Source organism: Falco cherrug, chromosome 1 (assembly GCF_023634085.1).
Source record: "Falco cherrug isolate bFalChe1 chromosome 1, bFalChe1.pri, whole genome shotgun sequence".
NCBI classification, from domain to species: Eukaryota; Metazoa; Chordata; class Aves; order Falconiformes; family Falconidae; genus Falco; species Falco cherrug.
In genome coordinates this window covers 59,987,513-60,000,802 of record NC_073697.1, presented here as the reverse complement: position 1 = coordinate 60,000,802, position 13,290 = coordinate 59,987,513, and the positions used below count along the sequence as shown (strand labels likewise).

Here is a 13,290-nt window from a genome sequence, read left to right as displayed (position 1 = left end):
TGTAGTGTTGGGTAGGGATGGGAAGAAGAGGAAGTGCCACTTTTACCTCTTGTGTAACTTCAGCCCCAGGTTATGTATACTTATACAGCTGAGCTAGCAGGCTGCTGCCACCAGGAGAAAGAAGTGCCACAGTCTCCTTTAGTTGTTGGCTTTGGTTCTTGTCCAATCACAAGATATGACCCAACTCACACAAACAAACAAAGAGCATGCACTCATCTCTTTTTGCCCATTAATTTTTCTATTAGTTGAATACTACTGTCTTGTTAGGACAGCTAGCTGACATCATAAGCATGCAGGTGAGTACAACCTTTGTAAGTAGTGCTTGCTAAAAACCACTGTCTTGAGGATCTTCATTTTTATATCAGTGCTTCCGAAGAGATGGTACACCACCCAAGAATTTCAACCTCTTTGTCATCACTAGCCCTCACTGTTATTGACATTTCATTTAGAAATTCATTAGAAAAGCAAGTGCCCTCAAGACCAAGAAAAGAGTTCTAGTTATTGTGCTTTAGTGTGAGCTGATGAATTTTAAAACTCCTGCCACTTAACTCCAGAAGAAAGCACTGCTAAGAGCTCTTCCATACAACTATGGATAAGATGTGGTCCCTTCCTGTTAAGCAGAAAGCCAGCAGTGGCATTTAGTGCAAGGAACTGGATTATGGGTAAGCCTGACCTACCACACAATCATAAAGCAGTACATTAGGACCAAAGCAACACAGCTTCCAGGAACAGTGAGACACAGTAGTAGAACATCATCTTCCAGAAGACTGTCACCTAATACCATTCTGTGCAGGTTTTCGTGCATAAGCTTTTTTTTTTGTTTGTTTTGTGTGTGGGGGGGGGGTGGTGTTTGGGTTTTTTTTTTTTGTTTGGGGTTTTTTTTGTTTGTGTGTTTTTTTTTTTTTTTTTTAAACACAATTATCATCTAACTTAAGGCCCTGAATTTACATTCTACAGCTGATTGCTAGTTTTTGAGTGTATTCAGTAAATCTCCATGAAGCTTTGAATTCAATAGTTTATTTATAATTGTAAAAGCATAAGTGTTACATACCTCAAGTAATTGCATATTTGTTAGAATCATACCTACTCAGAAGATTGGTGTGTGCAAAGACAAGACAGTCATGCTTAACTTCCCCCCAGTACTTTTTTGCTTTATATTTATTCCCCCCTTTCAGTTCAGCAAAATTTCCATAGAAACAGAGTGAGGAAATACAGATATGTCATAGCTAGAGTTATTGAAGTGTATGAAGACAGTTTGACAACATCATGTAGGCCCTTTAGAACTATTGAAGGTAGAGATCTGCCTAGTATATAAAAGGGCAAAGACTGGACTAGGCAAGAGTTACAGCAAACAGGCAACAAGCCTAGTTACAGCTCACAAACCATTTGTATTTATAGCTTGGTATGAGCAAGAAAATTGGTTTCAACTTTATCACATCATTTCAGAAAGTATCAATGGGGTACATATACACACACATGTTTTTTAAAAAATACATGTATGCATATAAATTATTTAAATAAGGCAGGTATTTATTCCAGGCTCTTAAAACATTTTTCCAGCCCCTTTTCCTATTTATACAGGATATGTTGCCATTTTATTGCTAAAGAAAGCATACCATCATTGCAAGCAGAACAGCATCAGCAGTGGCTCTAGTTAGCGGTCCAGTTGAGTTAATAAGGTTCAAGACATACATTATTACTATGGAAGAATATTACTGTTACAGAAATAGAGAAGACTAGTTGGATTCTATTTAGATCGCACCAAATCATTTTCTTGACAGTCTGTAGTTAACAGTATACACTAAAGAGCAGAACAGCACCATTTTGGAGCAACAGAAAGATACCTAAAATACTACTTCCCCATCTTTTCCTTAGCTGTCACATTAAAAAAATACACAAGGGAAGGATGAGGACAAAACAGACTTCATCTGCTGCTCTAATAATGCTTTCTTCTGTAAGAAAGGATGCAGGACTTTCAGCTCATCCAAATGTAAATCCTAGTATGAATGAATATGCACGCCATTATCTTTGCATAACTGATAAAAGTTACTTGTTAGTATGACTTACAAGGTGCACTCTCGAAGTTTTTTGTCAGCCTGCTTCAAGGAGATCCAGGTGTTTAACATGTTTGATCGCAGTTTGGCCCACACCAGATGGTTGTTTAACCCAAATATCTGGGCAGCAAACTGGGCAGCTCCGTCAGGTGACAGCGTAGTAGGACAGCCAAGACCTGCAGAGAGAAGAGTGCCACTTACCAAACCATATTTTACAGTTAAAAAACCCACACACACCTGCTTCTGAAGAACAATTTAAGACAATGTTTGTTTCAGCCTCCAGGAACCACATGATCCGGTTTTAGAGCTAGTGAAGTGTCCTGTGTTCCACTACTTCTAACAGAACTGCTTCACAGCATTTTAAACCAGAAGCCAGCATGCCAAATGACTCTCCTTGTACAAAGCTAACAGACTTCTGGGCCTCCTAGTTGCCAAGCATCCATTCAAGTCACTAAGTCAAGAATCATACAGGTAGCAATGCACTGAAGTAACAGAATTAAGCCCTTACCTACACCAATTGTGGAGAAAGATAATTAATCATATGGAAAACACTGCTCTAGAACAAAATTCCGTTATTTAAATTACCATTAATACCAACTCCAATTTCAAACTGGAATGTTAGGCAAGGATGAGCCATGATTTACATCTTTCTGAAGATTATTCCTATGCAATCTTTGCTCTGCCTACTGGGCTTTTTGCTATCAAAAAGTCAAAGACTATGTGCAAGATATTTCAAAGATTTTGTTCAGTACTATATCCAGCTCCTCTTCCAGTGTTTTGTCATGTATGTGTTTGTATATGTACGCAACTAGAACAAGAACAAAAATAGAACTAGGTCAGAACAAGAGCAGAAGTTTAAGATCATCCTACCGCTGGGTAGTCTGAGTGAAGACCACACATCCTGAGTACCCCAGTCAGCTGAGAGCGGAGGACAGTTGACAACTGGGTAAGCAGTGTTACCAGACATTACTGGCCCCAAACCGTTGCTTCTGCCAGCTACTGCAACAAACACTGTTGGGATTCCATCTCCTGGAGGGGAGGAAGGCATTCAGAAATAAGACATCTACCTTCTTCTGTACCACTTGCTTTTGTGGGAACGTTGTATCAGAGGCCACAATTCTGTTTGCAGTTATTTTGTCAATTCCGTTACATGGACACAAAATTCTAGTGCTAATTTCCCCTTTTACATAAATATCTTATAAATCTCGCAGCCTTAAATCCCAGCTACGCTTTCCCATAGCTGAAGTCAGCATGTCTGCCTCTGAGGGGAAGTCTCAGTACTAGAAGAATAGGTGCTGCTTAGCTGTGTAGCAGCCATTAAACCTCTGCCACCTTTAAGTGTTCCTCCTCTCCTTAAATCATACACAGTTCACCTCAAAGTGCTTCTCTGTTACCACATCTGTAGTTTCACAGAGCAGAAAGTACACTCCCACAAAAATAAATAGTTCTGTCACCCCTCCTTGTTTCAGAATGGCCAGCATCACCAGCAAGATGCTACCATAGGTGCATTAACATAATCAGGCTCGGGCAAAATAGTTCTGGTACTGGGTTAGGCTTTGGGTAAAGGAAGTTGTGGCTGCGCAGTAGGACAGCGCATTACTCCAACTGCTTAGTGAAGTCTATAGCTTCTCACTGTGTAATTAGCAAGAGTAGAACAGCATTGTAACACCTTGGTGTTCTGTTTGACAGAACATGGAAAAACACCTACACAAATCCTTAAGTTGCCAAGGAATTCTCGAACACGATACTGTTTCAATCCAAATCAGTAGTTCTATGGCATTTACCTTCATACTCTGCTTTGATCCTCAGGGTTTCATCTGGCCCTTTGTGAGCAGACGTCACTCTTAACTCACAAGGAATTCCAAAGGCTGCACATGCCTTTTTTATTTTTTCACAGTGACTCAGGTCAGAAGGAGATCCCATCAACACTACCACTCTACCTTGGCTCTTTGTTTTCAGAAGCAACTGGGGAAAAAAATGAAGGAGGCCGGGGGGGGCGGGAGGAAAAAGCAGTCAACAGGCCTGAAGATGTGCAGTTATCAAAGTCTATATACATTTTTTTAAAAACAGATACCTCCACTCTTTCTGCAACCCATTCAAAGTTTCTCTTGACCATCTGCAGTGCTTCAGGAGTCACTTCTTTCAGGTCCCGGTAGGACTGAAAAGACAAAAAAAGTTAAGTGTTTTGGGTACACAAAGCACTCATTTTGCTACCATAATTCATAAGGATACCCCAACTGGAATATTTATGCAGTTTCTAGAAACTCCACAGGAAGGAGAGCAAGAGATTGGTATAGACACGGGAGAGTAGATATGGAAGCAAGAGCTATTTACATCTACTGAGATGGTTCTTCATTAAACAACCTTCTACATTACTATTCATAGCTGTCTGCAACATGCAAGGCTTTCAGCCACAAGGGTACCAAGGGTTTGGAAGCTTCTCAAAGGGTGAATTTAAGGAAAGATACACAACATTTTAAAAATTGGATTTGCAACGACATGATTGTCTGCACTAGCCAACCTACATTCTGCATGATATTACCACATACCTTATTTTAGGGAGATGAGCAAAAGCACTGTCAGAGCAATTAACTTGAGTATGCTACTACATAATTCAGGTAAAGTAAGCAATAGAGCAGTTCTGCTTCCTAATTTAAGAGTAATACACCCCCCATCCCCTTTGAAATCTTGCCCTGTGGCTTACAGCCACGTTCTCTCACAGGCTCTCTGTTACTAGTCTCAACAACTGTCACAGAAGCTCCATGGCAGCAACATTCACAAACCTTTGTTCTTTCATAACTACTATCTGGTAAGTCAGAGATATTTGACAAGTGTAACTGCTACAAATTTAAATATAGCACAAGTTTTATTTCAAACTTATGTTTGTTTGCAGCCCCTCATATGTGGACAGTCTGTTAGTAACACTTAAGACAACTGAATAGTGAATTCAAGCTTAACCAAAATAATGTTGAGAAGCATCCTCCCGGCAAGATCCCTCTTATGTGTCACCAGTTCTCTACTACTAGACGATACCACGCTGAATAAACGGAGAAACTTGGAGGCAGACCTGGGAACCAAATCTTCTATTATTCCTACCAATTTGTTATCCAACTATTTTGTTACCTGCACAACAAGTCAAAAATTCTTATTACCCCTGGAAGCTCCAGTCAATAGTGCTGTTGGGCATTCCTACTGAAGATATACAGGCAGAGGATTTTCTACCATAAACCAGATCAACTATTTAATGAAAATAGGCTTGGGCATTATGTACCTTATAAGCTACTCTAACAAGATAAAACTATCCAGAAAAAGCCACTCTGAAAGCAGATGTTTAACTATAGGGTTCATGTTTTTTCATTCTCCTTCCCAAGTGACTTGGAAGGTAAAGATTAAAACACTACCTGTTTGTCCTTCTGCTGGCTTCTGTCTCCTGACGGCCACAGTCTCCATGAGTCATTATCAATAACATCAGCAAGAACAATTTCTTTTGTCAGAATATTAACACCAAATTCAATCTAAAAAAGACAGTAAGAATCCCAATTTAGGAACTATATAGTGATATACTTTGTTAGATCTAGGATCAACAAGAAATCAGACTTATACCTTCAGGTCTACCAGAGTGCAGTTTTGAGGCTGCCATGATTTTTCCAAGATTTCAAAAATGGCTTGAGTAGAACGAGCCATTATATCTACTTCAGTCTGGCCAATAGTAAGTCCAGCAAAACAGAATTTTGCTTCAATCAGCTGTTCCTCAGACCACTGTGGATCATTATTAGCATCATCCTGTTAAGAAAACCGGAACATATACATCATGTAATTTAAGCTGGCTACAAGATGAAAATAACCATTAGAAAATACTAGGATTTGTTTGGGTTTTAAAAAAACAAACCAACCCAGGCTTTACACTAGTATTTTATGATTAGCAGTGAAAAAAAGTGACAGCAACATTGAAAACACTTGCTGTAACACCTGAACATCTTTAAAAGCACTTCAAGTTTGGACAGTGCCCCACAAGTGACAGGGTACACTACAAACAGCACTTTAGGTCATAGTTCACAAGATACTTCTTTCAGCACACATTCCTAAAGAAGTTCAGAATGCTTATTGCCTAGCTAGCTACTTACCCTTACCATGCAGTAACTGTTTAATTTCTCCAAATGTATGAACACATCAATTTCAACTGATGCCTTAGCTTACACCTAAAAAATCCTTACATTCTAAATAAAACAAGTTTCTGGTTTATGTACCATTTGGCTTCTTATTCTTTGATGGCCCTGTAAGCCAGTATTACATTATATGCACTTTAGACAAAAATAGCTGTTGGACAAGAATGCGCAAAAACGTCAGTATGGCAAAGCTACCAGCAATATGAGCATTACTGGCTTAATTTGTCAACATTTTAAAAGGAGATACAGAGTTCTCTCTCTGTTTAAGTTTGATTAACATCACAGGAAAGGAAACTTACCTTGTAAAACATCTCAATTTTGGGCGGGTAAAACTTATATCCTTCTTTGACACCAGGGTTTCTTTTGAGGAAGGAACCAGTAGCAATTCTTCTGCACACCCATTCAATTGGGATCATTTCACAGTGAGCTGCTATGAATGCTGTGTCACTCTGTTTCCTGACAAAAGCTGTTTTAATTCCTAAATACAAAGATAGATGCTTAGTCTCATTACTAAACACACCCCACAGTTGAGACAAGAGTCACAACCATCTTTAAGTACAACTGAATCTTGTTCTCTGGATTTAAGGGACACCCTGAATCTCTTCAGGGTATTTTAAGCCCACTCTGACCTTGCAAAAGGCAATCAATGTTGTTAGCTTCCACAAGTCACTAGTTTTGCCTGTTTTATCATACAACACTCGCTTGTAGCTCAGAACCTTATGCTCTGGTCAGAAATCCTATTCTTGCAAATAATTTTGTTCACAGAGCTTCCAAAAAAATTATCTATCCCTTCGTATGGTTTATTTGTAAACAAAAGTTAGCAGCAACCAAGTACCCAACCAGGCTCTCTAGTGGAAGATCCATTTTACAAGGAACAGTAACTGGAGACTTTCAAAGGAGCTAGGGAGCACAGCAATCTTGACTACTTTGTTCAATAAAGGAGGATGGATAAGGAAGAGAATGACTTAGTCCTCACTTTCATTACAAACTAACATTTATTTAGGACACGAGATCTTCATGATTTGTTAGCTAAAAGACCTTCAGGCTCAGAAGCACACACACACAAACCTGCTGCAGCAAGTCAACCTTCTCACATAATTCTAAGATGACCCCATACTAACCGGGGCCAGCAAACACACGTAGATAGGCACTGTAGCTGTATTGTATTCCACTTCCAGAGCCATGAAGAATTAAAGTCTTAAAATACAGTATTAGCATTGACTCCTTAGATTTTATTGCACTGCCCTCAAGGCCAGAATGATTTAAATAATCAACTGCACATTAAGTCACTTCCAAATCCAGGCATTAAGGCCCCTACATGGTTTACTACTACATTTTTCACCAGTGCAGATGCATGCTTTTAAAGGGCCGACAGTAGCTTTTATAAACGGAGAGAAACTTTAACAGAACTTTGTAAATCATCACCTTTGAAAGGCTAGGTTAAGAAGAGTTGCGCAAAGCAAACAAACTACCTATACAATAAGGCATTCACATTATCTGCAATTTATGCCAGTCAAATAAGCAAACTGTAGAAGAACCCTGAAAGTTCTTTTGTTGCTTTAAAATGCAGCTACACTTTACTCCGCACATTTTTCCCGCAGCACCTGAAGTTACTGAGGACCTTTGAGAGGTCTGCAGCATGGCTTCTTCACATTCATAGTTTATATCTGTATACTATTTTTATTGTTATCTTATCTGTTGCCATTTAAGAATTGGGCAAAACATCTCATTAAAGATTCCTAAATGAAAACTGGTAATCAACCACAAATATCATCAGAAAGACAGACCTTGGAGGCTACTTTGTACCGCATGCACAATACGCTTCTCAAGAAAGCCAGTGACTGAGGATTACACCAAATGACTTATCTTTGTCTCAGCCCATATTTTAAGTACTACTTGCACAAAGATACGGGAGATAAAACTCTATAGAAACCATCTTTCTCTTCCCCACATATGAAACATAGTAGGCCTTTACTGTTTGACCATCTGTTACTACTCTAAAACTTGTATTTGTTACAAGCTGTAACTCAGCTGATACTTGAAGCAGTCTTTGCGAGACTTCTACAAGAATGCTTTGAAGTGTGCTGAGCGCACAACTATAAGTGGCCTTAACCAAGTTTACTGGTACCTACTTGTGTTATAGTACCATTTGCAGATTCAAGTTAGAAACCCACCAGCGCAAATTCCTGAGAAGTATGCATGTTGCAAAGAGACAGTTTAAAATACTTTTTCAAGGCAAAGATACGGGCTCCATTTTTGGAAGCTTGGTGCAAAACTTACTCGAGTAATTCAAGTTAGTTAGGTACTCCATGAAAACTCACTTGTAACGTCAGAAATATTTTGAGGTTTTTAGAAGCAAGCGTTGTTCCCGATACATTAAATTGGGCTGATAAACACTTAAGAGGACTGTATCGCAAATGCATATAAGTACAAATCATACAGAAACTTTAAATTGATATAGCACACAACTGAAAAGGAAAATAAAAATATAAAAAGGTACTCTGATTTAATCTTTTAACCTTAATACACAAATTTCAAACAGCTTAGATATAGGTCTGGTAGTGCCATTAGCTAGCAGTGATTTCTATGCAGGAGATGCATCTAGTCCGGTATTCCAGGCAAGAGGGCACGGAGGGAGGGGAGAACTGACAAGTACAGAGGAGGATTAGGAGGGGTGCGTCCAAACAAGAAAAAGAAGTGTTATCTGCGATTAGAAGATTACTTCAGTAGATAGTCTCATCTTCCAAATGAAGAAATCACCTACCCAGATCTGTAGTACCAGAGGGAAGAGTGTAACTAAAATCTAATAGAAAAAGCATTCCAAAAACCCATTACAGCCTCAAGGCAGGATAAACCAATATATAGAAATAATACTGTGTTGCAACAATATCCATGATATCCAGGCACGTATTCCACCTTTGAAATACTTACCGGCTTCTTGAAGCAGCTGGAACACACAGCTAGTTGTCGTGTTGGAAATGGCAGCCTTCCCCTCCATTCGGTCCTTCCTGGCCGCGTTTCCCGCTGTTATTTGGTCTTTCGACTGCATGAGAACACATCCCGGGATATCTGGCAGCTCGTACACTTCTTTCGTTTTCCCTTCATTAACTTTTTTACCAAGTTTCAGGTCTAGAAATAATTTAAAAAATTAGGCGGAAAAAAAGTTTTCCCTTGCGCGTGCAAGTGCACCGAGCCCGCATACTTTAGCGGCTGCGTGCAAAGCGGGACCCGGCAGCATCCCGCGCTGCAGTGACCCCGAAGGGCACGCTAAGCCCCCCTGCGGGGCAGCTGGGCCAGGTTCCCCCCCGAGCAGCGAGGGCGACAGCAATCGCCCCAAAACCCTGCCCCGCGCCCCCGTTCAGCGGGAGCAGCCCCGCTGGACGCGGCCGTGCCCGCGGCGCCCGCCTGCACGCTGCTGGGCCGGGGCTGCGGCGTGCGCGCTGGAGCAGCGCTTCTACCCGTCCGCGGGGGGTTGCCTTTTTTTTTTTTTTTGTAAGCACCGGGACAAGCCCGAAGCTCAGGCAGCCGAACGGCGCGGGCGGGCACGGCAGCCGCCCGCAGCAGGACCCCCGCCCGCCCGCAGCGGCAGGACCCCGACGTCCCCCCTCCCCCCCCCCCGTAGCGGGCGAGGCGCGAAGTTCGCCCCGAAGCGTTCACCTGCCGCTCGCCGCCCCTGCTGCGGGACGGGAGCAGCCGCGCCCTCCCTCCCGGCGGCCGGGGCGCGGACACCCACACTGACCACCCCACCCCCCCCCAAACAAATAAAACTTTGCGGGGAAAGGGCTCTCTCCGCCAAGCGCCGCACACCGAGCACGGCGGAGCGGGCAGCGGCCCGGCACCCCCCGACCGTTACCGGCGCCCCGCAGGGAGCGGGCCGTTACCTGATGCTGCGGGGGCCATGGCCACGGCGGCGGCGGCGGGAGCGGGCACCTAGGGCACAGAGGAGAGACTCAGCACCGCCGCCGGGCCCCGCCGCCGGGGTAAGAAGGGGCTGGCGGAAGGGGCGGGCAGGCGGGGCAGCGGGCAGCGGCGCCGCCCGCCAATCGCCGCCCAACGCGGCGGGGGCGGCCCTGGCCCCTCTCCGCCCCGCCGAGCCCCCCGGGCGAGCCCCGGCCCCCCCCACCCCCGTGCAAACACGGCCCCGGCCTGCTGCCCGGCCAATGCCGGCGCCGCGCCGCGCCCGGCCCCCGGCCCCCCGCGCCCCGCGGGCAAACACCCCCCCGGCTTGTGGCGCCCGGCGGGGGCGGCGGGCCCGGGGTCGCGGGCCCGGCGGGGAGCGGGGCAGGGGCGGGGAGGGGACGGGCGAGGCGGCGGTGTGGGGCCGGGGCCCCCCCGTATGTAAATGAGAGGCCGCACGGGCAGGCTACCGGCGGCCCCGCGCGGCGCGGCGCTGTAGGCTGCGCGCGGCGCCGGTAGGAGCGCGCGGGAGCCGCCACAGCGGGACCGGGAGCGGGACCGGGAGCGGGAGGGGGTCCGGGGCCACCCGCCGCCACGTGCCGCCCGCACCATGGAGCTGGAGGAGCTGGGCATCCGGGAGGAGTGCGGCGTGTTCGGCTGCATCGCCTCCGGCGTGTGGCCGACGGAGCTGGACGTGCCCCATGTGATCACGCTGGGGCTGGTGGGGCTGCAGCACAGGTAAGGGGGCGGGGGGCACGGGGCCGCCGTCCCGACCCGGCGTCTCCGCGGCGGCAGCCCCGGGGGTGGTCGGGGACCCGCGCCGGCACGTGCCGCCGGCGGCAGGAGCGGGCTGGGAGGGGAGCGGTGCGGCCGGGGGTCAGCCCCCTCCGTCCCGTCCCGTCCCGTCCCGTCCTCCCGCTCCGCGCCGGCGGGGCGCCCCGGCAGCATCCCGGCGGCGAAGCGCAAGGAACGCCCCCGCCGCCTCCCACCCTCCCGGGCCGCCCCGCCGAGCAGCAGCGCTCGGACGTGCGTTGGACCTCGGCTGCATCTCACTTAAGTGGCATCGGCTCCTGCTGGCGGCCGCACGTCCCGCGCTGCCCGGGGGTCTCTGTGCGCGGAGCCCGCGGCGCGGCCGCGCAACCGGGCGGCGGGATTGCGTCCCCCTCACCGGCTGCCGCCGACCCGACCCTGCCGCGCCGCGGCGGGGCCCGCCCGTCGTGCTTGGCGTTACTCGGGATGCTGACGTGAAGTGTGTAATTCACGCAGTTCGAGACTGCCGACACGGCGTGGGGCTTAGGCAGTTTTAGGCTCCTACTAGCCGTAGTCGTTTAGATCCATCACTAGGATCCAACGAAACGTACGTTCTACCTAACACGCCTACGGCGATGTAACACAGACTAGCTTCACGGTGATCCACGGGGATGCAGGGCTGCAGAGTGAAGTTTGGGTTCTGCTTCCCTTTGGTATACAAAGTCATAATGCTGTGCGCTGACATAGGCTAATCATTTTTTTCAGTGGTGGCAGAAAGGTGTATCCTTGTGGGAACACATGCTCCGCCCAACAGGCTAGTTCTGTGGTACTCGCTAGGCTGCTGTAACACGAACACCTCTATATACCATACCTCTATATAGCATGCTTAACTTCATTTGCACACGTGGGCTAAATAAGCGCATTCCTGACGGACTGGGCAAGTGGGCTTGTCTAAGTACACATGCACTGAAAGATAAAATCCTATGTTCTCTGTATTTTTGAGGTCACATACATGTAAAGGTTGCTCTGAAACTGTTTTGGACCAACAATGGAAAATTGTTTACGTTGACATTTTCTGTTTATTACAGCTAAGTTTCATACATTCTTACTGGTAAAATGCTGCATCCCTACATGACGCTCATATACTAATAATTTTCTTTGGGTTGCAGGTGTCTCATTCATAAACTATATATATTTGCCAGTGTCCATCAAAAATGGTCTTACTGGAAGCGATAGAGCTGCAAAGGAACAACAAAGCCATGTAATCAGTAGTCTCACTTTAGGTTGCGCCATTTTTCTATGAAGAGGCTGGAAAAAAATCTTAGTTCACGTGTGCTTACAGAGTTGCACTGGTGGACCTGAGGTTTCTTAGTTGGAAATAAAATGATTGCTGTCTTCTCATTTCTTTGCATCTTAATTATCTCAATTTTCATTGCAACCTTTTTTCATGATTTTTTAGTACACATATTCTTCTTTTTTTTTTTCTGATGGGCACTTGACAAGTATATTTGATTTCCATGAGCTCTTTAATATCAAATTTTCCCTGTGGAGGACACAACTGTAGATAGTAATATTAATGTTGCCATTGAAACTGTAAGCCATTCTCAAGTTTTACAGGCAGATACACACCTAAAGGCATGCATGCACTACTTCCAGTTCTGATCGAACTCAGTAACTGTCAAATTTTTTAAGGGACGCTTTCTTAAGAGACATAAACGTTATTGCATCTGTAAAGTGAAACAGTCTGTTCAATTAGGTATACCTTCGCAATCACTCAATAAAATTCTATTAAATAGCTGAGGTGGTAATGTTCCCATTTCCTTCTTTAATGTTTCTTTCTAACCTCTTTCCATTTTTCCTGCTCTGAGGTGTAGAAGAGATGACATCTCTATCAGGAAGTAATAGGATAACAGCTAGTTTTTCTTCTCTTTGGAATCTTACTTGAAAACCAGAATTAAGATTTCACATTAACTGTATCAGTAAATTTCATCAAGCCTGTTCTTTTTAAACTTAAAAACTAAGAAGTGTCTCTTAACTGTATCCTTTTGAAAATAAGTAAATATGGAAGAGGTATGGTAAATATTAATGGACAGTCCCTGTCAGGCCTAAGGGACTGGCAGATAGTTGATTGGCCACTGGAAAATAACAGTCCTTAGATGTCACCTTCAGATTAGTAAGGATGTTCAGGTAATGACTATTGGCCTCAGATACCCATAAGCATATTCTTTTATATGCAAATTAGTCCTGTGCAATAAATCAAATTACAGAATTTGGCCCTTAAATCATCTTAGAATTAAAAAATCAGAATATTCAGGCATGGCATTGTATCAAACTGCATTTCTGAGATGACTGACCCATAAAGAAGATGCAGCTGTTGGGAACATGCTAGATTTTCTAATCTTTGAAATATTATCTATATACAT

At 44.9% G+C, this 13,290-nt stretch overlaps 2 protein-coding genes across 2 annotated transcripts in view; one reads left to right on the top strand and one right to left on the bottom strand.

Annotated features, from left to right (window-relative positions):
* Window positions 1-1,001: 1,001 nt before the first annotated feature.
* Window positions 1,002-10,234, bottom strand: LOC102046009 (phosphoribosylaminoimidazole carboxylase and phosphoribosylaminoimidazolesuccinocarboxamide synthase). Its single transcript, XM_055703329.1, has 9 exons — window positions 10,102-10,234; window positions 9,152-9,349; window positions 6,520-6,698; window positions 5,658-5,837; window positions 5,456-5,569; window positions 4,129-4,212; window positions 3,839-4,019; window positions 2,925-3,083; window positions 1,002-2,230 (listed from the first exon to the last, which is right to left on the bottom strand). Exons 1-9 carry the CDS (start codon window positions 10,118-10,120, stop codon window positions 2,064-2,066), a joined length of 1,281 nt encoding a protein of 426 aa, XP_055559304.1. The 5' UTR covers window positions 10,121-10,234; the 3' UTR covers window positions 1,002-2,063.
* A 346-nt stretch (window positions 10,235-10,580) lies between these two features.
* The window catches only part of PPAT (phosphoribosyl pyrophosphate amidotransferase), a 54,229-nt gene continuing 51,519 nt past the window's right edge, over window positions 10,581-13,290 (top strand). The window contains exon 1 of the mRNA XM_055703307.1: window positions 10,581-10,855. Within this exon, the coding sequence (XP_055559282.1) occupies window positions 10,728-10,855 (128 nt within the window). The 5' untranslated portion in view covers window positions 10,581-10,727. The remainder of the gene's footprint in view (window positions 10,856-13,290) is intronic.